Raw genomic sequence first — 26517 nt, forward strand, 5'->3', positions numbered from 1 at the left:
GCAGTCGGCACGCGCCTCGCGGTCAGCGGTCCGCAGGCGCCGATGGCCGGGCTGCCCAGGAAAGACGCAGGCATGTGGAGAGAAGAGAGGATGAAAATACGTACAAATTGGTAGAGATTCAGACACCTAAAATCAAGCGTTTCCTTTGTTTGTGTTTTGCCGAAGAGTCTCAGTCTCAGCCTTTCTGTCCAGTTACAGTTACGCCTGGACGCGTGTGGTCATCACCAGGCACTTGGCACAAAGGCGGAACCTCCATGGAGGTGACGTGGGGGAGGGGAGCCCAGGGCCGGGAATTGGGTTCACCCGGCATCGGCGACATAAGGCTTGCTGCCCAGAGGTGTGTCACACGCAGGCCACCCCAGGGAGGCGGCAGGATGGGATTTGGGGAATCAGGGGTGCAATGTGACCGGGATGGGCGGGGCGCAGCCCACAGGAGTTCTCCGTTCTAGGCCTTGGACTCTGGGACTTTCTAAGTCAGGCCGTGGCAGGGGAAGAATGGAACCATGTAGACAGGAGGGCCTGTTTTCAACCAAATAACTCGGGGAACTTTAAATTCTGTGTGTGTGTGTGTGTGCGTGCGCGCGCCCGCGCACCTGTTCAGCCCAGGCGGTGCGAGGCTGGGGGTTGGGGGCGGCGTGGTTCCCTGAGAGAGAAGGGAAGGGCTGTCTCCTGATTTAGGGCCCCCTGGGCCACGCGTGCGCCGCGCTGTATGGACACTAACCCGTTTCTACAATTACTTTTCCGTAGCGTCTCAGAGACTTAGGTGTTTTTGTTTCCACTTCGCTCACAGTAAACCCAAGCTTAGAGTGGCTAAGTAATTTTCCCCGGATTACACAGTTCATGAGGAACGGAGTAGGATTCAGACCCGAGCATATCTGACTTCCAAGTTCAGGGTATACGGAAGGTTTGAGTGTGTAGGTAAAGTAAAATTTGGGAAAAAATAAGTTATTTCCAAAATTATTTTCTTTGCAAAGCAAACGCAGTGATAGTCTGTATACTAGGGTCAAAGTCTTGAGTTTGAACTGACCTTGATTTGAATTCAGGTTCTGTGAGGCACAGTGTACGGTCCCCATCGACCTCAGTACCTTCCTCAGTAAAATGGGGATAATAGTAATTACAAAATAGTTTACGATAAGGTCAACTATGACTATCACATAGTATATACAATTATCTTAATAAGAATTGTGATTCATGCACTTTAAATATCTTAAAATTCTTAGAAATATCTGTCCTGTTTCTTACTACGTACATATTCTTGTTAAAAGATTATATGGATTGGTTTAAAAAACGTTTTTAAACATTGCAGTTTAAGTTTCATTTTATGTTACTACTTTAGGAATTCCTTTTGTGTACCAGGTATTTCTTTTTAAACTTCCAAAGACTATATTGCATAGTCAGTGTTTAACCATTTCAAAAGACCACGGATTTTGAAAATTGTAGTTCACCCAAATTACAGTTAAGGAGGATTTTGTAAGCTGATCAGCAAACATAACCACCACTTCTAGTTCTGTTTCTCCATTAAAATGACAACACGAAAGGGACATTTCGTTAGGAAAAAGAGAACAAAGAGAAAAACTTGGAATCATAGAGCTGAAAGTATTGTGAAAGACCTGTTAGGGTGACCTTTCACAAGGAGACTAGATAAAGCCTTGGTCTAAATGTGCAGACTATGCAAAAACCAAGTCCTGGGTCATGGAGCAAACTGAGTTCCTGAAACCATCAGCCTTGATCCTGAGGAAAATCAGGGACCTAGAATTCCTAATAGAAGGACGAAGAATGCAAGTGCAACTCCAGCTTCCATGAAGGACCGTTGCCATTCCAAGAGAAATGTGAAAACTAAGTTTGTGCAGATGCTGCGACGGGAGAGTTATGACTTGTGGATTGTGAAAATCAGATTATCAGGAAAATGTAGGCATTTGGGAATTTGACACTTAGTTATGGTGCCGAGGAGCATGAGTGAGATTCAGTGACCTTGGTGCCTTAGGTCACAGTATTTTGACAGTCCTGGAAATTAGGGAATTGATTGAACTTCATCCCAAAACACAGACTTTTTTTTTTTTGAGTGCTTCTTCTTTTTCTTTTTCTTTCTTTGAGTTGCCCTGAAAGGGACTGGTGTTTCTGAGGCTACGGGGGTGAAGTATTCAATTAAGTATCTGCAGATGATTTAATATGGATCATGTGGAGAGCTGGGGGAAGTTGGACTAGATGACCTTCAAGTCATTAAAACTCCCGTGTGACCATGATTTCATTATCAAGGCCTTCACATACTTTTGGTATCCTAAATAACCGCTTGCTTGGGGGATGTGAGCATTGTAGGTATCAGGCTTCAGAATCTGCAGTTGGATCTCACGTTCCAGGAATGAAGTCTGTGGCACAGGATGTAAAATACATATTCACTGCAGTGATTTGAAAGTCAAATTGGTAGATGACATGAGAAAACTCAGAAAAATATGGCAGCTTTTAGATCCCAGATGCCACGCTGTTCTCAGATTCACAGTGTTCCGAGAACCAGGAAAATAGCAACGTGTTCTCAAAAAAAATGCGACAGGTTTATTCCTTAGCTCGCAAATCACTTGGCCTTCGCTCTTCGAAAATTCTTACCTGGTGTCATCCTGAAGAGGAGTCAGCTTTGGTACAAGGGCAGATGCTGAAGCAGAACCCCCCTTTTCAAAATCATCAAACTGCTAAATCATTGACTACTTTTTGGGGAAAATATTAGCATTACGCTATTATCATATTTTTATTCGCTGACTGCATGACTCTGGAGTAGCACATCTGGAAACTCTCTAACTAATCCTGACTACAGTTTCAAGTGAGCTACGGCCGCACTATCCTGTGTGTGTGGGTCCGAACGTTACACTGCTCAGAAATCAAGCCAGAACAGAGTATCATAATTCTACCTCGTTCCCCGCCCCCCCGCCCTCCCCCGTGGGATTAAATTACTAAGCAGCAATTTAATGAGTTGAGACAACAGCTCAATTAAATCTATTTCACTTAACTATAATTCAGAGTACAGAGAGTCTGCCTTTATTCTATATTCCCTACTGTTATTTCTTCTAAAAATATGAATTGTACCAAGTAGAAATTGCTGGAGACCGATGCTTCATTCCACCCGGTGCAGTGAGGCAGGCTCTGCAGGGAACCCAGCCCTGTGGTTCCTTCTCCGAGGGGAGGGGGCCGGCTCTAACCTGCTGCTGTCCCTCGCAGGACGTGGCCTTCTGTCCCCAACTAGTCTTCCTCACGACAGTGTTTCTTACCATGTTCTCATATGTGCACCAAAGAAGATGCTGTTTTTAATAGAGTAAGTTGCAGGGAAAAATCAGGGAACCCCGAGCAGTTTACTTTGCAAAAAATTAATTCAGAGAATTGATTTACAAAATAGAAATATATCCCAGAAGTAAATACATAGCTTTATAATTAAAAAACAAAAAAAGTTCAAAACCCACCTCTGCCATTTCGAGCTACAGGACCTTAGAGAAGTCACCTTCATGTGCATATTTATGCAACGGGAACACTAATTCCCACTTGAAAAACTTACTGGCAGGAATCAATAAAACAATGACTTGTTGTAGTTATTAATGCTAGTCAGCATGTTTGCTGGACACTCAAGCGTCGGACGGCCAAGTCAAACGTGTGACTTCTATCCACCTGCCTAACCTCCATAAATCACCGCTGTCCACGATTCCACAGTTGCTGAAGGACACCTTGTTATCATTATCCATTTCTCTTTCTCTGCGCCCTACAATCAACAAGTCCATTTACAAGTTAACTATGCTTCTGTTTTAAAAATGGCCTGAACATGTCTGCTTTTCTTCATTTCTCCTCCCACCATCGGAGTCCAAGGCAGAGCTACTGTGATAGCTTCCGAGGTGCCTACCTCTTCTCCTCCCGGCCCCCGACCTGCTCCAACAAGCAGCTCAGAAGCTTTAAAATCATGAATTAGATCATCATGCCCATGACTTGCTTAAGAACCCTTCAGTGGTTTCCAAGAATAAAACCTAAGTTCCTTACCATTGGCCGCAGGGCATTGAATGGCCTGGCCTCTGCCCACTTCTCCGGCCTCTGTAAGAATACCCGCCCTTCCCTGCCCGTGGCCCTGAGAGCTGTGTGTTTCACCCTGCAGCCGGCTGTCTCATCGTTGTCAGGGGCAGTGCATTCGTGTCTCGGCTGTTTGTGATATCTTGGTGCGACGTCTTCTCTTGGAGAGGATTTCTCTGGCCGCCAGTCTAATGGGCTCATCTCTCTCTAGTGTCCCTTCCCATCACTGTGCCTTGTGATCTCTCCCTAACACCAATCGCTCCCTAAAATTACATGCTTATGTATAAGATGATATAATATAGATATAATTGTATGTGTATCCTTCCAGTAGAATGTAAACTTCCTGTCTTGTTCAAAACTCAACTTCCAGAGACACCCGGACCGGAGCCTGCACGATAGCATTCATTCAGCACTTATTGAATGAATGAATGATTCAGTGAGTGAAAAGTGATGATGATTATCGATTCATCACCATCTTATTTCTGTATACAACTATTATTTCATATTCATTTATCATACTCATGTTTAGTTTATTGTTATACATTCCTCACTTGCAGATTTTTCAAAGGGCCTCCCGAAAGGAAAGATGCCCATCTTATTAAACCCATGGCTGAAATTCCATAAGGTCTGGCTACGTTGGTTGTGGTCCTCCAGACTGACCTCTGCTCTGCAAAGCCGCGCCTGTGTTTCAGGCTCCGTGGTGTTTAGAATGATGTGATAAATTGCCGTCTCATGGAAGGACCCACTGAAGCATTTTATGACTTCAGTTCCTTTTCAAGGGCTTAAAATACTGTTTGAGCTGTAGCCTCGTGACTCTCTGAACCTCCTGGCTGTTGCTCAATCCTGATATCTGTGAGACGTTTCGAGGTGAATCTTGTCTCTCTGCTGTGCTGTGCTGCCTACCTGCCGTCTCTATGAGACCCCCAGGCAGCACGTAGCCACAACAGACGCCCTGTATGTGGTCCGTGCGTCACACAGCGTACATAGAAGGGCCCGAGACTCTTTACGTAAGCATGGTAGGAAGAGTCTTGCTTGTTTTGATTTTTGTTATGCAAATTTGGGTGTTTAAGAAACCATTTCAGTAAATAGATATCTATACAATTAATTTTTCTTCGTCTCTTAGGGAAAAAAAAGTTTGGTGTTTTTTAACTGAAGATAATCTTCTGCCCTTCCCAGTAAATTCAAAATCTGTGAGCCGTGGCTATCTGCCCCTGCTCTTTCAAGGAAGTGAATTAATATGCCAGAAACCGTAAAACAAGCTGGTAGGACAACAGAGGACGTTACAGTTATAATTCAGGTGTAACATGGAGCCATTTTTAAGGAGAACTAAATATGAAAAAAAAGTTACAAGTTAGAAAAATCTAACTTAAATCATAATTATATAACCAGAAGACTTCTTGGTGCCAAGCCAGCTCATTTCCTTTGCTTCGCAGATAAGGGAATCGAGGCCTGGAATAATCAGGCGGCCGGCCAGGGCGCGCAGACCCGGCGTGGCAGAGGCGGCGCGGGGTCCCGGGTTTCTGCCGTTCCCCGAGCCCGTGATTACGGCGCCGTGTTTGTAAGTCAGACCTGCTGACTCTCGGCCTAGCATGCATTTCCAAAAGCAGTTTTCAGAAGCCGTTTTCTCTTGCTGCCGTTTATTTTGCTTCAATGAATAAAACACTTAATGGTAATTTTTCTTTCTGCAAATAAATAAATATTTCAAAAACAGTCTTAAGTAAAGCCAAATTACTTGAAATTGGTGTTTTCAATATTGATAGTTTGCAAATACGCTTAAATGTAGGCACCGCTCAAATGAAATGCTAAGTAGGAGAAGACATTAAAAACCCATCAGACATTACAGGTGGAAGATGGTAATTCTGCCGGTTACCTCTGCCAGTTGTCATTTTGCATGTATTAAAATCAAATCACGGTGCTAATCGAATAGATCTTATCAGTGACATTTGATTATAGTCAATGAGACTCCATGCTCCTACGGGCTGTTTTCATACATAACACATATCTTGATGCTGTTTGGTTAGGAAATATTTACAGAGCTGTCTCTTCCAGGTATTCCCCTGGATGCCGGAGAGGCGGTGCGGGAAGAGTGCAGGCCTCCGTCCTCAGAGAGGCGACCGTAGGCACAGAGATGCCCAGCAAGCAAAACCTAGTGCGTAGAGCCAGGAGTGACTGATACGAGATAGTGTGAAAAGTTAGAGAAAGCAGGCTCATGGCTTGAGAGCCAGGAATTGGAGGTGCTTCAATAGTACGCAGAGTTCAGGGTGGGAACGTGAAGCTCAGGGTGGGGTGTGGCGGACGGGAGAGCCCGGCGGTGGGATCGAGTTTGTCACCTCCAGAGACCAGCGAGGGGGATGCGAGTAAAAGCGGGGAGGATGCTGGGAAGACAGGTGGACAGAGGCTACCTCAGTGGCCTGCACACCAGGGTCAGGAGCCTTCATTGTGTTCCGAGAGGGAGGAGCAGCCTGTGGGGACTTTGGGCCGCGGGGTGGCAGGGGTTTGGAAGGCCCTGTTCTGCGGCAGTCGCGGAGCCCCAGGGAACACCAAGCCAAGGACGAGAAGGCCATCGTAGCTGTCCCTGAGCCGGATGCGGGTGTGTGAGGCTCGGTGACAGCGAGGGAGCCGTGTGAAGTACTTACGCACTTCGTGCGTGGACGGGTGAGCCCCTGGCCCTTGGTGGTGGACTTGGAGGTGCAGGTGGTCAGGAAATGAGGCGCATCAGCCAGAGTCCCAGGTCCCTGGCCTGAGAACGTCAGAGGCAGCGAGAGAGAGGCATTGAGGGCAGGTCCTCAACAATTCCTTTTGTCTGTGTTATAGTTTAGATAGCATGAGACGTGCCGAGGAGCTGTCCGGTGAATAGTTTGATATAAAAGTTTCGTTCCCAGGGCAGACACTGGAAAGGAGATACAACTTGGAAAGTCGTAACCTTTAGATGATGTTAATTCTGTGAATACTGAGTGCCCCTATGGACCAGAAAGTGTGCTGTATGATCGTATTGAATCTCACAGCAGCCCTGTGAATGAGATACCGTTGTTCCAATTTGACAGATGAAAAGAAAACCCAAACCAAAGCTGAGTGTTGGAGAAGGGGGGCACCCTGACCGGCACGCAGCCGTTACCAGTGAAAACAGGATGCGGCCCGGTCAGCCTGACGGGGGACAGTTTCCCACCCACTCCCCACTGCTCTGCCTCTTACCTTGGGCTCCGTGTATGGTTTTCATACACCGGCTTTATAAGACTGTCTTCTCTTTGGATTGTATGTTATTTTTACATTAAAAAAGAGCATTGGTTTATGAAAAAAAAACAACTGTAGTTTTCTGCCATTAAAACAGCTTGTACAATAAGAATATTCATAAATTTGAAATAAAAGGATTTCGCTGCTCATCAAATCAGGAAATGCATATCTAGGGTTTTATAAAGCCTAAAATGCAAAGCAAGTGTTAGATATTATACTAAAATATGCAATCAATATGTATGATATACACATATATGCACCTACAGTGAGACATGTGTGCTGTGTGTGTATATGTGTGTTTGCATTTAATTTGGGGATAGGAGATTAATTTGCGCACATATTAAATATGTTATTCTTTATCTGTTCCTAGTTTAATATAATAAAAGGATGTAGAGATATTCTGGCTATAGATTTGCTCAAAAGGTTTAGTTATGAAGTGTCTATGTGTCAGCATAATTAATTGGTCTGAGGGGAAAAGTTCAGTTATTAGCATTTCTAATTAAGGGCATTTATCATCTGACTGAAAAAGGAAATAAACTTCATTCTTATGCAGGGATTGGAAATTACTTTTTAATGGAGGGGAAACACGATGCTTTTGCAAAAGTTAGTTCTAGAAGCTAAAAGGGCTAACCATCAGGCTTTATTTTTTTTTTTTGGTGAGGATATGATGACATTTTGAATTAAAATTATCTGTCACATTGTTTAGCTGGGAGGGCATTGCCCTACAAATAGCTCTGTAACCCAAAGAGAGGCCAGAAGTGTGGAATACGGCATTCTACATCTGAAGACAGTTGGGTTTTGTCACCAAGATTGCATTTGTCACTATTATTTGTGGGAAATTGTTGGCAAAGAGCTTGCCTTGTCTATTTTGATGAACATTTTTAACAAGAAAAACTACTTGAAAGCTTTTCATAGGCACTAACGATTCCATAAATCAGATAATGTTAGGGTTACCTTCAATTCCTGCAAATTAAATGCATTTAACTTGCTTCTCTGTTTGCGTCTCAGGCAGTTTTGGTTATTTCCAAAGAAATTTTTCACAATTTACTGCTGTGGTGGGCTTTTTATGCAGCCATTGGTGATTCAAGCCGCATCCAGTCTAGCGAGCAGAAAGGAGCTTGGAGAGCTGTACAAGGCGGGAGATTTTTATAGACTGAGGTGGGCAGGGACAAGGACGTTAGAGGGGTCATTTGCTGATGGGTGAAGGCAAAGTCACTCTCCGTATGTGCAGCAAAGGCCAGGCTGGGACAGGTGAGGCAGCTTGTGCGGAGCGAGCCAGTGCCGACCGGCCGGCCTAGGGCTCCTCTTCTGGGAGAGCTGAGCGCAGAAACTGTGTTTGGTTCTGACTTGCTGACGCGGGGCTTAGCGTGAGCGACTCCATGGTGGGCCCGGTCTGCTTAGTTTAACAGAGAGTATTTGTCTTCGGTGAGAATTTTGTTTTCAGAGTTGACAAGTGGTGATTATTTTACTTTCTCTTGTTTCTAGAAAGACTTTGAACCGTATCTATTAGTGATAGAAGTATTGGAAATCATTCCTTTATTTTCTTTAAAGCAGCTACTCTTTAGTAGGAAAACTTTTTTTTTACATAGAATTTCATTTGTATATTCAAATAAAAGTGCAATAAAAGATTTAACTTCTAAAATTCTATTAAATAAGAGCTAGAATTGCGATTATGTTGCATAGAATTAAAAGTTGATAAAGTAATTTCATTTTACTCTTCATTTACTCCATATAAGCTACAAATCAGAGGCCACCAAGGAAACCCAACTGTGAAATAAAAATAAAAATTTTGCAATATTAAAAATGTTTCTATGACCTAAAAGATAAATAACTTGATCTCACAGTGAAGAATTATTTTTCATAAGTCCTCTAATTTTATCCTGTTAAAACTTTATCATTTTTGTTGCCTATTCCGATAAGGATTTTATAAATAGATAATTTCATATTTTCACTAAATGGAGGCAGGAGGCAGGCTGTGTTTGGAATTTGGTGGTGTCCTCTAGTGTTTCAGAGTCTCACCATGCTGAGCTTTATTTTTTATGTCCCCTAAGGAGTAATTGCTGTGACTTTCTGTGGGGATAAAATATTTAGTTAACATTGTATAGCACTTTATAAACTTAACAATTGTGGTAAACGATACGTAACAAAGTGTACCACTTTAACTGTTTCAGGTGTGTAGTTCAGTGGCCTTACGTGCTCTCCCACTGCTGTGCCGTCTCTCAGTGTCAGCTTTATGACATCGGTAAACGGTTTCATTAGTTTTACCTGTCACCTCTTTTTTACTGAAGAATTTATATTAAAGAAATAGGTGGTTTTTGTCAAGATCCTTTCAGAAGTAATTAAACAATCAAGTGTTACTTGCTTTATATACATGTACCTAATTTATATAAACATATTTGTAGAATTAATTAGTAGTAATAAACTATATTATAAAATTGAACTTTCAAAATACAAAGCTGCTGGTTATATTTAAAATATTGCATACTTATTTGCTTTGTGCGTTTTTCGGATATTAACGTCATCAATGTTAACATAGAATGGCTGGATTTCAGTAATTTTCAGTGGATTGTTTACTGTGAGAAAAACGCATTTACTTTATGGGGAAAAAGACGCTAATATTTTATTACACAAACGTGACCGGTCAGGAGACCCATTCACAAATGTCTGATGTCAAGGATGAACTTGGTCTTGGCAAAGCTCCAGATTTCAGTGAAGCAAAAAATCCTATTTCTGCTGAGTAGTTTTAGGAAAGTATATTTAATTTATAGGAGCTAACATAACAACATGTAATTTTCTTGCAGTTTGAACGTTAGTCATTTAGCTCATTCATTACACTTATTAAAGATGTATTTCCTCATAAAGCAGTTGCCTGAGACTTTCTCTTTAAAATTTTATTTAAAATTTTCTTGAACTGCATTCATTGATGTATTTGAGTTGACTAAGGCAGTACTAGTGTGATTATTTCTCAGATTCAAGAATATGAGCGAGGACTCCAACAAAGTGTAGCACAACGCACAATATCATGGACAATTGGAGGATTAAGCTGTGAGCAGCCTCTCTGTGCCTTCATATATGTGTGTATGTATGGTTTGCTTATGCACACTTCTACTATGCATTTCAGAATTGTATGTATTCTTTGCTGTTTTTTCTAAAAATTTCAGAAGGCTCCTATCCATTTACCCATTTTATATATATATATATACACACACACATATATATATATATCTCAATGGTATATACATCTATACATATGTATATGTACAATGCATATAATTTGGTACATTGAAATTTTTAATTTATTTTATCTTCTGACTTTGTCTCCCACTGCATGCTCCTAGCCTCTCCAATTCTACATTTCTGAAACCTTGACCTTGTATTTCATTTGTAGCTTCTACTTTTTTCATTGGCTCACAATCCTCTGCCAGGAGCCTGTTTGCATCTTGCCTCTTTTTTTCTGACTGCATCTGGTTCTCATAAATAACCCCGGATGAAATTGAGCAATCTTGCCCTGTTACGCCACTACCTATACCATTCATCATTATCAACCCTCTCCAAGCTCAGTGTTGGCCCCTAGCATTCAGACTCTTCTCATGGGATTCAGGATTAATTGAGACCCTCTGCTTATAAGTAGTCAGATATCTCCAAAGTGTTGACCTTCATCTGCGATCTTGTTCTCTGACTCCAGCCTCAGGCTGAGGGCTACAGCCCAGATGTGTATTTCCAGAAGTGTTCAACTCTTTGAACTTTGAGTCATGTAGTGACTAGAAGAGATTCCCATATATAGAATCAAAGGAAAAGTTAATATGGATCAAGGACAGGGCCCAATGGAATGCATTATGAGTTTATAGAGACATGAACTAAACAGAATTATCCCTGCTTTTAATTAGCTTACAACCTAATAGAGGATATGGCAGAAGTACATTGGTGGTAATAATAATAATAATGGTAATAATAATCACAAGTAAAACACCTCCAATGAGTGCATAGTGTTATCAGAGCCTAATGAATGAAGAAGAGATTTTTATTTTTTAGTTCAAAATTGGCTCTCCCTCTGTCCACTCTGTGACTGCAAATGACATGCTTAAATTCTTTGTCTCAAGTTCTTCATTTAAAAAATTAAATAATAAAACCTACTTCATGGAAATTACATACTAAATGAGTAACACATACATAAAATACTCATACATATATCTGGTATCAAATAAGTGTTCGGTAATATGTGTATAGATAAATATGCATGTATACATGTACATGTACTGTGTATTCCAATTTCTGTATAAATATACGGGCTAAATTTACAGAGAATAATTATGGCTTCAGTTCTTGACATATGAACATTGGGCCCTTTGGTAACTCACAAAGGGAGACAGTGACTAGTCCCTCGGACGCGTCAGCCTGGAGCCAGGGGAAGTTCTGGACTGAAGATAAAGTAACAGTAAGCACTATACAGTGCTTCACATGGGATATAACCAAAAACAAATGTTGGGAACCGGCAACATAAGCACCTTAGACCATTTCTTCACACAATTAAGAGGAAAGGTTCAAAAATTAGCAAACAGAAAACAACCACAAAAGGCTTCATCACCCAACTCTTGGATTAGAGGAAGCCCACCTGGGAAGAGTGCCGTGGAAATGAGACTCTCTCTCTGAAGTCCCTGGTCTCCGTCTTCCTGCTGAGCGACGGTGACTTCTTCGGGGCTCCTGCTCTCAGAGGACACGCGTGAGGCTGGCGTCGGGGGTGGCGGGGGGGCTTGGCCCTGCCCCTGGTAACCAAAGTGAAAACCCTCGCAGGCAGAATTCACGTGGGAGGGTAGTTAAATCTCAATAAAAGACTCAGACATTTAGTCTTTGTTAGGTTTTCCCTGTAAAACCGAAAGAAGTAACGATAAGACCGGTTTGCACATCTCCTTAGGGGACAAGAAAGTGAGGCAGTGGGCCAGACAGCGCCCAGCCTGGTGCCTTATCAAGGTGGGAGCGAAGGAGGACGTGAAGAACCCACCTGCTCAGAGGAACCCACCTGGCGGCTGAGGAGAGGGGGCGGCTCTGGGGATGGGTCTGTGCTTGGAGGGAGCACCCGTGCAGATACGGGATGAGAACCGTTTGCTGTCACGGGCATACGTTTAAGATCCTCTGGAAAAAGGAGGCAGCCTCTGGTATGAACACAGACAGATTGAACTCGCTGATGATTTTCATGGGTAAACAATTTTTTTTCTGCTTACTAATTCAGAAAATACATCACCAATGATATTTATGTAGTTTACAGGCAAAAAAAAAAAACCAAAAATCACTTGTTCCTGACCAAATGAGTCAGTCACTGTTCATGTTGGTTTTCTATATATGTGTCATGAGACACTTTAGAAAATCAAAGGTACAAGCTTTGTTGGCCAGTGGCCGGGTGATTTCTTAGCAAGTTGGAGTGTCGCTGACCACAGAGCAGTGCACATTTCAGAAACAGTCAAGTCTTCTCTGAACTCTTCCTGTAGATTTAAAGATTTTGCACTTTATAGGGAGCAATTCAACCTGCCTTCCACAAAGCTGTGCAGTTGTCCAGAGCTGAATGTCCGTATGTTTATACTCCAAGGGAGTCGTTAAGTGGGAAGGGTTCAAAGTGTTTTCTTGGACAATATCATCAGAGCATCGCGTCCAAAGCCGTGTGGCACAGCACACACCCTGAGAACAAGGACGCAGACGTGTTAGATTACCAGTGGGGCCTTTTCAGATGGCGGTTTTCCACCTTTCTTGTTTTTACAAGCACAGAAATAATGAGTCACGCAGAATGCCCGTCACGCGCCCGTATTACCCTCAGCACGTCACAGCCCCTCAGCACGTCTCTGGGGTGGGTCCTCTGTCATTTCTCCCACTCACAGATGAGGACGCTGGTTCACTGAGTGCAATGCAGTGTCAGCGACAGAGGTGGAAGAGCCCTACAACACGTCCTCCCGTCCTTGCCTCTGAGACCTTGCTTCCGTTCACCCCCTGTCTCAGTTTGCCACCTGTACGTCACCCTCCTTTTGCTCACACAGGTGCACAGATATCCTTTCGTGAATATTTTTTTTCTAATTCATCCAGCATGAGAAGTACTAACATGACTCAGATCATTAATTTCCATTTTGCCAAAGTGTATATAATTAAACCCACATTTAAGAAATTGAGGCCAAACATTGACCATTAATAATACCTCTGAAAATATTTATTTTAGTTTTAACATGTCCCTTGTGAGAAATTCAAAATCTGTGATGGGGGTATTGTCTTCAATGGGCCTCAGACTTCAACTGGCATGTAGCTGGGTTCCTCACAGCGGTAGTCTGTGCCCCGTGATGTTCTCCGGACTCAGCTTGTCCAGGGTCCAGCAGAAATGAAATTTTGAAAATGATTTTGAGACACAACGAAAGGCAGGTGATTTGCCTTTGTGTGGGGGACAAATCACAATTGAAGCAAACAGACATCTGATCTTTACCATGAAGACTCTGCCAGCTTTGTGTAGTATAGATAATATAGCCATGGTTCTGTTAAGTATTAGATTGTCACTATGTGTGGGTACCAGAGCTGGAACAGGAAATAAACGCGAATTGTTTCACTTTTATGCTAACTATGAAATAAATGCAATAAAAATTATGGCAAGTCAGCTCACTGACATAATGTTATTTCCAGAAAGTGGGAGACTACAGTTTTGAAATAGAACTGGAAGCCTTCTTTTTTTCCCTACAAACACGTATCAGTTAGCACAGTAACAGTGATTTCAAGACCTCAGGAACTCTGCTGAAATTTTTGACATTAACGTTGAAAGTCACAGCTGGGAATACAGTTCTTAGCATGCCTTTGTTTACACGGAGGGGCCAGCGATTCCGTGCCCGTGGGTATTCCCCAGATCTGGTTTGGGTTATTTTAATGTGATTTCAGAGAAACCAGAGGTGCGTCTTTTGTGGTGTTTAAATGATATTGCTGTGTCCTGTACTGTCGAATCAGCACCTTCAAAATAGAATAAGAAGTTGAAACTCTTTTTATGCAGCGTTAAGGGGAAAGAGCTGAAATTCTAGGTCATAAAGGAGGACTTTTTTTTGTCACAAAATTAACAGTGAATCATTTGCCTGTGGTCAGAAATTTAAGATGTTTCTAAACTCTCTTCAGTAGCGCCGTCTACAGCTGTTTTTTTTTTTTTTTTTTTGTGACTTATAAGCATTAAGATTTGATTTGATTTTTTTTTCCTTCTAGGATCCCCTGCCCTGACTGGAACTGGAACAATTAGTGTCATAGTAGATGATGTTAATGACAACGTCCCCACTTTTGCCAGTAAACTGTATTTCACTACGATTCCCGAAGACGCACCGACGGGAACGGACGTCTTACTGGTCGATGCCTCGGATGCCGATGCTTCAACAAACGCAGTGATCAGGTGATCACATTTTTCCTTGCAAATGTCAATTATTTTTCTTAGTAAATATTAGTCTTTGGACTAAATGGGGATAATGCTTAATTTTGCCAGAAACGTCATGATTGTAACACATACCCTCTTGTGGTTATCTGTTGTTGAATAGCCAACTATGCCTAAAATGAAGATGAAAACAATAATGATTTTAGTTATGGTTTCTAATTGCAGTGCAGCCAATTTAACATTTCTAGGAATCAGTTTTCTTCCCAGTGGACTAGGTGTAATAATAATAACACTGATTTTATGGAGTCATTATGGGGATTAAAAACATTTAAGTGAACTACTTAGAAGAGTGCCTGGAACAAAAAGTGCTCAGTATCCATCAACCCGTACTGTGTCCTAATCCATGCAGAGGGCTTCTTCCTCTACCTGTCACCTGCTGGTGCTCAGGAAGCGTAGGGGAATTTGGAGGAGATCTCCTATCCATTGTAGTGTTTTAGTCTGGTCAGTCCTTATCTGCCCAACAGCGGAGACTTCCTCTAAAGATATCACGGAGAGTACTGTGGATTGGCTGCAGGACAGCAGTCTTGTCTGCGATGTTTCAGCTCCAGAGTGTGAAGCTGAATGTTTACAAAATCGATCCCCACGTGCAGTTTCCAGAACCACGTGCCGGGATGATGCGCCGTTTTCTCCTGGTGTATGTCAGTTTCATGCCAAATGCTGTCCTGGGTTTGAGAGCAATGGGGGTCAGTGGGAAGGGGGCCTGGAAGTCCTCTTTGTATTTTCAGATTGCTTTACAGCGTGGTCCTGGTAGGTCTGGGTGATTTTTTGTTTTATTTGATATTATGCATTTTGGTTGTTCGGTTGACTGGTTGGGTTTTCTTCTTCCTTTAATCTCTGATAATTAATTTCATGCTTTTCCATTCATTGAAATCTATAAAACACATCTGTGAAAGTCTTCAAATGACTCTACTGTCATACCTTCACGTAACATTGGAGCTATTTTTATCTTGTAAAAATGACTAAATTCATTTTTTAAATAACATAAGCCAGTTACAGTTATTATACCTCAAATTAAAGTATTTTCACAGATACAGTAAGTAGTTAACACCCACCTAAACCCTACTTGTCCATCCTGATAGCTTTTTAATGGAATATAACGCACTTCTGTGTTAGGCGTTAACCGCTCCTTGCAGTCCATGGAATCCCAAAGAAAATTCATTCTTTCTTCTGGTTAACAGAACTATTTTATATTAATTTTTGTATTTCCTCTTTAAATCTTACGTATTTAAGTCATTTACCTAATTACCAATCGGCTCTCTAATAGCGTGACCCTTTATGTTTCATAAAATTTGTTAATTTTCCCTGTGGTCTACCATGATCTTGGACCCGGAAGCTATCCAACAATAGTTATTTATATTTTTCTTTCTACTCATTTGATCAAGCTATACATTTTTATGAGTGGTGAACATATTTTGCGTTATCCACTTTTCCTCACTTTTAATATTTTCTCCTCTAGTAAGCCGTCTGACATTCATTCCTAGACTGTCTAGTTTATCTTTGCTTCCCAGATATCCATTCCGGAACTTAGCTTTTATGGCTGTGTATCCGCTCTTCTCTCAACGAGCCATACCTCCATTCAAACCTCCCTTCTAATTCTTGTAGGTCACACGCTGGAGAAAGTCACAAAATAATTGACAAGGTCAGCATTCAAAGGCACATTCCGTACCCCGTGCCCTTAATCCCGGCTCACTCCTCTTCCTCCTAGTCTTTAAAAATTCAGCGGGAACATGCAGTTCTCTCTCGGATCTTTGAGTTACCTCTTCCCTGGATCCTATCTTTGTCTGGACAGAAATGCTCTGATTACCTAGTGTCGGAATCTGGTTCCTTTCTTTACCTCCCGTGACTGGGAAGTCATGTTAGTGTCTCACAGGTTCAGTATGTCCATCAGTAAAAGTGGAGATAAGAAGTGCTGCATTAAAATTTGTGAGCTGAAATTAGTGTTTTATTTGAAGTTAAAATAGGTTTAGCATTAAGTTCCTTAAGCATTTACTCGCAAACCAGCATAAACAGTGTTGTTTAATGAGTGCAAGTGAGTACTGAAAGGTTTTTAGAGGAGCTACTAAGAATGTGGGCGTATTATCTTGGCAGTCTATCCATGTATATTGCCACGTGTGTTTCTTCTCTTTATTTTTTTAACTTGCAAGTATGAATTGGTTTGAAATTGGTCTTATAGACATCATGAGATATTACAGAATGACTCATATTTAAAATATACTTTTGGTATGCTTGAGAATCAAGTAAAGTCTAGAAAAATATCATATCATAACTACTCTAATGTTTAAATTAGTAAATATATTACCTCCTTTTAAGTAGGCAGCCATATGGACTGTAGCATGTGCAACAGCATAAAATAAAGAATAAGAATTTATAGTACAAGATTCCTTATGGATTATATACTTGAACCTGAACCAGAGCTCACATCTTTTGCCGTTCAACACATTGTTCCTTTTTCTGATGTATCACATTCTTGTCATATACAAACCATCCCAATCCAAATCGGCATGCATGTTTCATCATTCTTATTTTTATTTGTGAATGTTGGAAAGAACACATATTTGATTGAACTCTGGTAGTTGCTGTCATGAAGCTGTAAGAAGGTTTGTGGCACTATGAATTACTGTTCTTTTTCTCTATTAAGTTATTTGGTGATTTCTACATTCAGTGATGGAAACAGGGTTTCCCAAAATACAATTACACAATTTTCATAATCTAGGTTTCTACAGGCTTTCTCACAAAGGTAAGGCAGTTTGGTTATGTCCTGAGTGCTGAATTTCTAATCTAAGAATTCATTTACCAACTTTTGATATTTTTATTTAGATAAATAAAATATTTGACCGTAGAAGGGCCGTGATCATAAAGAGCAACTTCCGGTCCAGAAAACAGGTCCATCCCTTGGCATTTTTACAGCCGGCCGTGGCATACGAGTGTCTTCTCACCCTGAGGGACACCAAGTGCTTTATCAGCATTGAAATGATTGCTCAGCCAGATACCCTCTCTATTCTTTTTCTCGTTTTACTATCATTTTTTGCCACCATTTTTGCCTCTATTTTTTTTTAAATACCAGCTCCCAACAGTTTATTATTTGTCTAAAAAAAGGATGAAAATGTTGAAATGTATCTTTTAAACTGTGAGCCTAGCAGGAGGAATGTTCTCTCTACTGGCTGCAACGTGGGTTTTTTCCGCTGTTCCTCTTGGACATGTGCTGTTGCTATGATTTTATGAATGCAGAGCAAACTATAGAAACAGGCACTTAATTCCAACAAGGCCATTTCTTTGTTGATATAAAGGAGAAAGCTTTTAACAACGTCTATTTCTTTGCTACCTCCAACTTGAAAAATGATGGACCCCAGCCAATTTCTGAACCTTCAAGCTTAGGGACTTCTTCCCTGGCGGATCTCTCAGGAAGATACCCAGATAGCTTTTCTCTTCGGAATGCAGAGAGAGGCTGTTCCCAGTGGGAACTCCTATCCGTTAACCAATCTGGTTAGTGTCAACAAATCCGTGAAGATGCCGTTTCTCTGCTTACCACAGGAAAGCCAGGCAGCATGACTGTGTAAGGAATGATGAATGAGTAAATTAGTAAGTAGGAATGTCTCTGTGTAAATAATCAGTTCTTTAGTTGTTCTGGATAGTCAATACGTCGCCAATACAATGCTTTGTCTTGACAGAATACCCTCTTTAACTACTCTTCTCTGGGATATTACGGCGCACGGCAGAAAAAAGAATTTTGAGATTCATTTAACAGATGTTCATCTGTGATCCTGGCCATTAACCGCAGTGTTAGAGTAATGCCCTGATTTATGCTTTCTGGCTCATCTGTTTCAAACACAATCGTCTTCTGGGTACATTTTGGAGTCTTGAGTGATTTAAGAAGCCCACAAACCTTGCAGAGACCTACTCGAGGTCATTGGACACCTCACAATAAAGATCATCAGTGTGATATCCGCATAAAATTTGAAATATTTATCCTCTAGCCGTATTCTTTAATTGTTGTGTGGTCTTTCTCATGCCTTCCCTACATGTCTGCCTGAGTTTTTAAATTATAGTAAATAGGTGTCACAGTATCATAACCGGAAGGAATATGCCCATCTCCGCTCTCTGTCCTCTGCTTTAGTTATCAGATCATCGGTGGAAACTCCCAGTTCACCATCAACCCCTCCACGGGGCAGATCATCACCAGTGCGCTGCTCGACAGGGAAACAAAGGAGAACTACACGCTGGTCGTGGTTTCTACGGACGCTGGGACCCCGGGGCCTCTCTCCAGTTCCACCAGTGTGCTCGTCACCGTGACTGATGTCAATGACAACCCGCCCAGCTTTCAACATCACCCGTATGTCACTCACATCCCGTCTCCCGCTCCTCCAGGTAATCGACCCAAGTCCGAGGCTGTGGGTGAATGGAATTGGCACGTTAGACATGTTCTATAAAACCGCTTCTTTAAGCTTTACATGTATGTGTTTGATATAGCCTAAGTTTGCAAATCCTCTAAAACTCTTTCTTCCTCAACCAATTGTGTTTAAGACTTTGTAATTGTTACATCTTTCCTCGTAGTGTTTCTGAATATTGCTTGAATATTATTAAGTGATTAAAATAGATATCACTTTGTAGTCAGGGAAGGTTCTGCCTGGAGATATAATTTCTGTTTAAGCTCCCTGAGACGAGGGACATTATCCCCCGTCCTGTCTCTCTCTTTTTTTTTTTTTTCCATGCCATGTCCTAGCACCTGAAACGTTATCTGGAATTAATAGGAATTCAGCTATATTCATTTGTAGAAAATGAATATTTTACTTCAATGCCTCATAGATTTTCAAAAATGTTTGACGAATGAATAATTCTAAATAATTATTATCATTAGTGTTACTTTATTCAATTTTGAAGGATGCAGATTTGCTTGTTAGTAAGTTTATGGAGCCATTAATGAATGAACCACTTTCATGATGACAATATGTATTTATCGTTTTGCATCTCTGCAATTTAATTTGGTTGCATTTTCTTGTTTGCAAAGAACAGCATCCTCTCTTAAGAACTGCACAAGTTGTCTGCCATCTGCAATTTTTGAGATGACTTTTCAAACAGAAATATACACCCATAAAAACCACAGTTCCCTTCATCTCCCTTGCTTTAAAATATTTTTAATTTGAAGAAAAACTAAATTGGTCCAGGATTCATCCTCTTAGTCACTCGAGAATGTCTAATTAATACCAATTGGAGGTCTAATACCTGTAAATTTTTGCCAACTTTCTATCAAAAGGAAATGTCAGTATCAAAGCCCTAACTCCCCGATGATGGCTTTCGGCCGACATGGGCGCTGGCAGGCCTGGCTTGCTCACATCCAGTGCGCGGCGATGCAGCGTCGCGTCCCCTGTGCCAAGTGAGGAGCGCGCGAGCATCTTTTCTTCATTAGACATAGCTCAGCACAATCACTGGCCCCGCCTCTTTGAAAATTTTTTTATTAAAGACATTTCCATTTTGTCACAACCCCTTCTGGAGGGCTGGGAGTGCAGGTTTGGGAAAGGCTTCTGAATGAGTCCATCCAAGACAAGTCCTCCTGGCAACTTCTCCGCATATTTCTGCTCCAGTCTGTTCTGTTGGCACTCGTCCCAAGCACTGACTGTTGGAATGCACGTTGGGTCCATTCTTTCTCAGTTCTTACTTCTTACGACTTTCTAATTGCTCCCGTTGATTTATAGATTTGCATGTATATATGTGCACGTGCTTTGTCTCCATGGGCGAATAGCTCACAGATAAAAGAATTTTTGCTATGAAACAGTAGGCCAAAGGAATTAACAATAATTTTTTAAGCACATTATTTTTGTTGACATCATTACATATATGGTAATTTAAAGATGTTTAAAGACATACTAGAGCAATTATCTTTTACACTGGGAGGCAACAGAACTATTAGCAGAGCGCACATGTTATCCTATTAATTGGAAATTGTGTGATGTTCCGATTTTTCTCCCAGGAACTACAATTTGGAATAGTCAGCCATTGCCTCAAAGGCATTCTGAAAAATACTGAATCTAGTGGACGGTATGGGCTTTAGTTAGAAAACAGCAAGACAGGCCCTTAAGACTACGTTGATTTGATTTTTCAGCTTGAGAGACAATATAGGAGATACTCTTCTTCCCTAGTAATCATGAGAAAATAAAATCACATCAAGTAGCAGTATGGTGTCTTACATGCACTAGTCTCTACCAAATGTTCTGTGCGGGTCCCCTCACTACACGCTCCCTCTTTTACAGGTTCCTTCGTCTTCGCAGTGACAGTCACAGATGCCGATATTGGACCCAATTCTGAACTGCATTACTCCCTTTCGGGTAGAAACTCTGAAAAATTTCACATTGACCCACTGCGGGGAGCTATTATGGCAGCCACACCATTAAACGGAGCCTCTGAAATGACATTTTCTGTGCACGTGAAAGACGGTGGCTCATTTCCAAAGACGGATTCCACAACAGTGACCGTGAGGTTTGGGAACAAGGCGGACTTCCCCAAAGTCAGAGCCAAAGAACAGACATTCATGTTTCCTGAAAACCAACCAGTTGGCACTCACGTGACCATTGTGACGGGCTCCTCCCTGAGAGGAGAACCTTTGTCCTATTATATTGCAAGTGGGAATCTCGGCAATACGTTCCAGATTGATCAATTAACAGGGCAGGTGTCCATTCGTCAGCCTCTGGATTTTGAAAAGATACAGCAATATGTCCTATGGATTGAGGCCAGAGACGGAGGTTTCCCTCCTTTTTCCTCTTATGAAAAACTTGACATAACCGTATTGGATGCCAACGATAATGCCCCGATTTTTAAGGAAGATCCATTTGTATCCGAAATATTGGAAAATCTTTCTCCTCGAAAGATACTTACTGTCTCAGCAGTGGACAAGGACAGTGGACCGAATGGGCAGTTAGACTATGAAATTGTTGATGGTAACAAAGAACATAGCTTTAGCATCAGTCATGCGACTGGTGAAATTAGAAGCATTCGGCCTTTAGACAGGGAAAAAGTAGCTCAGTATGTGCTTACGGTCAGGTCCTCAGACAAAGGCTCCCCCTCTCAGAGCGCCTCAGTAAAAGTCGTCATCAACATTTTAGATGAAAATGACAACGCCCCTAGGTTTTCTCAGATATTCAGTGCCCGCGTTCCTGAAAACTCACCGTTAGGATACACGGTTGCCCGGGTTACGACTTCTGATGAAGACGTCGGTGTAAATGCAATTAGTAGATATTCCATAATGGACGCCAGTCTCCCATTTACCATCAATCCCAGCACAGGGGATATTGTCACGAGTAGGCCTTTAAATAGAGAAGACACGGATCGGTACAGAGTCCGAGTTTCTGCACAGGATTCCGGCTGGACTGTAAGTACAGATGTCACAATATTTGTGACAGATGTAAATGACAATGCCCCAAGATTTAGCAGACCCTCCTATTATTTAGATTGCCCTGAATTTACGGAAACTGGCTCCAAAGTGACTCAGGTGTCTGCGGCAGATCCTGACGAGGGGACAAATGGACAAGTGTTTTATTTTATAAAATCTCAGTCAGAGTATTTCAGGATTAATGCCACCACAGGAGAGATTTTCAATAAACAGATCTTAAGATACCAGAACGTCAGTGGCTTCAGTAACATGAACATCAACCGACATAGTTTTATAGTGACATCTTCAGATCGAGGCAATCCTTCCTTACTCAGTGAGACAACCGTGACCATCAACATAGTGGACAGCAATGACAATGCACCCCAGTTTCTTCAAACGAAATACTTTACTCCAGTCACCAAAAATGTGAAAGTCGGTACGAAGTTAATCAAAGTTACCGCAGTAGACGATAAAGATTTTGGATTGAATTCCGAAGTGGAGTACTTCGTTTCTGGGGAAAGTCACTTGGGGAAGTTTAAGCTGGACAACAACACAGGATGGGTTTCTGTGGCATCTTCCCTCATGTCTGACTTGAATCAAAACTTTCTGATCACCGTCACCGCCAAGGATAAAGGAAACCCCCCACTGTCATCCCAAGCCACTGTTCAAGTTGTTGTCACTGAGGAGAACTACCATACCCCGGAATTCTCTCAAAGCCACATGAGCGTCGCCATCCCTGAGAGCCACAGTGTGGGGGCCGTAGTCAGAACGGTTTCTGCAAGAGACAGAGACGCGGCCATGAACGGCCTCATTCGGTACGGCATCGCCTCGGGAAACGCAGAAGGCCTGTTCTCCATCAATTCCTCCACAGGGGTGTTGACACTCGCCCACGCTCTTGATTACGAGCTGTGCCAGAAGCATGAAATGACTGTCAGTGCCACAGATGGGGGATGGGTCGCCAGAACCGGTTACTGCAGCGTGACTGTCAACGTGCTCGATGTGAATGACAATTCTCCGGTGTTTCTCCCCGAGGACTATTTCCCTACTGTTTTGGAAAATGCGCCAAGCGGGACCACGGTTATCCACCTAAATGCAACAGACGCCGACTCCGGGACCAACGCGGTGATTGCATACACCGTGCAGTCGTCTGACAGCGACCTGTTTGTCATTGACCCCAACACGGGCGTCATCACCACGCAAGGCTTCTTGGATTTTGAGTCCAAGCAGAGCTACCACCTGACTGTGAAAGCGTTCAACGTCCCCGATGAAGAAAGGTGCGGCTTCGCCACGGTGAATATACAGTTACAAGGCACAAATGAGTATGTGCCTCGGTTTGTTTCCAAACTTTACTATTTTGAAATCTCGGAAGCAGCTCCTAGAGGAACGGTTGTTGGAGAGGTGTTTGCCAGTGACCGGGATCTGGGCGCTGACGGGGAGGTATACTATTTGATTTTTGGTAACAGCAGGAAGAAGGGTTTCCAGATCAATAGGGAAACCGGCCAAATTTATGTTTCTGGACTTCTTGACAGAGAAAAAGAGGAGAGAGTATCTTTGAAGGTACTGGCCAAGAATTTGGGCAGCATCAGGGGCGCAGACATAGACGAGGTCACTGTAAATGTCACCGTTCTGGATGCCAATGACCCACCGATTTTTAGCCTAAACGTCTACAGTGTTCAGATCAGCGAAGGGGTCCCAACGGGAACTCATGTGACCTTTGTCAGCGCCTTTGACTCAGACTCTGTCCCCAGCTGGAGCAGGTTTTCTTACTTCATTGGGTCAGGAAATGAAAATGGTGCCTTTTCCATCAACCCACAGACAGGACAGATCACCGTGACTGCAGAGTTAGATCGAGAGACCCTGCCTGTCTATAACCTCACGGTCCTGGCCATTGATTCAGGGATGCCCTCAGCTACAGGAAGCGCCTCTTTATTAGTCACCTTGGAAGATATCAACGACAACGGGCCTGTGCTGACTGTCAGCGAAGGAGAGGTTGTGGAAAACAAGCGCCCGGGAACGCTGGTGATGACCCTTCAGTCCACCGACCCCGATCTCCCTCCAAACCAGGGCCCCTTCACCTACTACTTGCTGAGCACGGGTCCTGCCACCAACTATTTCAGTCTGAACACCGCCGGGGTTCTGAGCACAACCAGAGAGATTGACAGAGAGCAGATCGCAGATTTCTACCTGTCCGTGGTGACGAGGGATTCTGGGGTTCCTCAGATGTCTTCCACCGGCACTGTGCATGTCACCGTGATAGACCAAAATGACAATCCTTCGCAGTCCCGGACGGTGGAGATATTTGTTAATTATTATGGCAACTTGTTTCCCGGTGGGGTTCTGGGCTCTGTGAAGCCACAGGATCCGGACGTGCTGGACACATTCCACTGCTCCCTGACCTCAGGAGTGACGAGCCTCTTCAGTGTCCGCAGGGGCACTTGTGATCTGAATTCCCAGCCGAGGTCCACAGATGGCACGTTTGACCTGGCCGTCCTCAGCAATGACGGCGTTCACGGCACGGTCACCAGCAATGTCCGCGTGTTCTTTGCTGGGTTTTCCAACGCCACGATCGACAGCAGCACCCTCCTGCGGCTCGCGGTCCCGACCGTGCAGGCCTTCCTGACCAACCACTACCTCCCCTTCCTGCGCACGGCGGGGGCGCAGCTCACGGGCCTGGGCACGGCCGTGCAGATCTACGGCGCCTACGAAGAGGGCAACAGGACGTTCCTCCTGGCGGCTGTGAAGCGGGGCCACAACCAGTACGTGAACCCCAGCGGGGTGGCCACCTTCTTCAAAAGCATCAAAGAGACGCTGCTCCGGCAGAGCGGGGTAAGGGTGGAGTCTGTGGATCACGACGCGTGCGCGCAGGGCCCGTGCCAGAACGGGGGGAGCTGTGTCCGGAGGCTGGCCGTGAGCCCCACGGTGCAGAGCCACGAGAGCCTTCCGGTCATCATCGTGGCCAACGAGCCGCTGCGGCCGTTCCTGTGCCGGTGTCTGCCGGGCTACGCCGGGAGCTGGTGCGAGGTGGACATCGACGAGTGCCTCCCGTCCCCGTGCCACAACGGCGGCACCTGCCACAATTTAGTGGGCGGGTTCTCCTGCACCTGCCCGGACGGCTTCACCGGGAGGGCCTGTGAGAGGGACATCAACGAGTGCCTGCCCGGCCCTTGCAGGAACGGGGCCGTCTGCCAGAATTTCCCAGGAAGCTTCAGCTGTGTGTGCAGAACCGGATTCACAGGTAGGGCAGTGCCGGGCTCTTTGCACGAAGGCTTCGGCCGTGTCAGCCATGATAGAAAGTAAGGTGGTTGTCATTTTACATGGTTTTCCCACTCAAAACAGGTATCATCATAGCCGAGGCTTTCAGCACTTATTATGGGCCAGGTATTGTTCTGAGCCCATGATCTGTATTTATTTTATTTACTTCTCAAAAGAAACCTATGTGGTCGGGACAATTATGACCCAGTTTTTATGGACAAGGAGGCTGAAGTAGAGAGAAGGTAAGTCCGTTTTCTAAGGTGACCCAGTGAATTGGTTAGAGCCGGGACATGAGTAAATTTCAGAGTCCAAGCTTCTGGGAAGTCAGCTGACCTCACTGACCTCCAGTGTCCCCATCAGTAAAATGGGAACAATCACACTTACTTCTCTCTTAGGGTTGTTGTAATGAGTTAAACTAATGTTTGAAAACCCCTAGCGCCACACCCAGCACTCAAAACGTGGCCGTGGCCGTTAGCAGTGTCTGTAGTGGTGGGAGCAGAGGTGAGCGGCAGAACCCTGAGAAGACAAGAAAGCTCAAGGGCGCCAGGTAAATGAGAGTCTTACCAGACTTGGAGTCTTAGCATCATGAATAACGGGGCTTCATACATGTTACCAATTCAGGGTTCCTAAAAAAGACTCCCTCCCACCCTCTCCAAACAAAAAGTTGCTTCTTCCACTGGGAACTCAACAGTCCGGAGAGTTTCTTTGTCCCGTTTTAGGGTGACAGACTCACTCACGCCTACACCGAGAGTGAGTTTACACTTAGCCGTAGCGTGGGAAAGTGGCGATTTGTCTGGTAGCAGGCAGGGGCTGAGTCCTGTGGGCGTGAGACGAGGCCCCATGTGCTGGTTTCAGCGTGAGTGGCGCTGCCTTCGGGATCGGTCCGGGAACGAGTCCTTTCACATCGTCACCCTCTGGTGTTTCTTCTTGTCCCACTGCATGCACTCTGCAGACTTCTCCAAATGTAGCGGTTGGCAGTTTTAGGAAAGCCCTTCTTTCACTATGAAAGATGAATGACATTTATCAGGTGGCTGTCCAAGCACAGCCTGCGCTCCCTGCCACGCAGACATTATTATTCACACGGTCACTCCCTAGTTCTTCTTGCAGCTCTGTGAAGTGGATATTGTCATTATTCCCATGGCAAAGGCAAAAAAATGGGGCTCAGAACAATTAAGAGATTAGACAGCTGGTCTCTGGCAGGGCG

The 26517-nt window shown here is 43.5% G+C and overlaps 1 protein-coding gene across 1 annotated transcript in view; it reads left to right on the forward strand.

The window, feature by feature from the left end:
- The window catches only part of LOC149999197 (protocadherin Fat 4), a 76356-nt gene that overhangs the window by 15758 nt on the left and 34081 nt on the right, over positions 1–26517 (forward strand). Inside the window, exons 7-9 of the mRNA XM_090289026.1 lie at positions 14482–14662; positions 18816–19066; positions 20947–25296. Coding sequence (XP_090145152.1) covers positions 14482–14662; positions 18816–19066; positions 20947–25296 — 4782 coding nt within the window. The remainder of the gene's footprint in view (positions 1–14481; positions 14663–18815; positions 19067–20946; positions 25297–26517) is intronic.

Source organism: Furipterus horrens, unplaced genomic scaffold (genome assembly GCF_987537825.1).
Source record: "Furipterus horrens unplaced genomic scaffold, mFurHor1.1.pri manual_scaffold_10, whole genome shotgun sequence".
NCBI lineage: Eukaryota > Metazoa > Chordata > Mammalia > Chiroptera > Furipteridae > Furipterus > Furipterus horrens.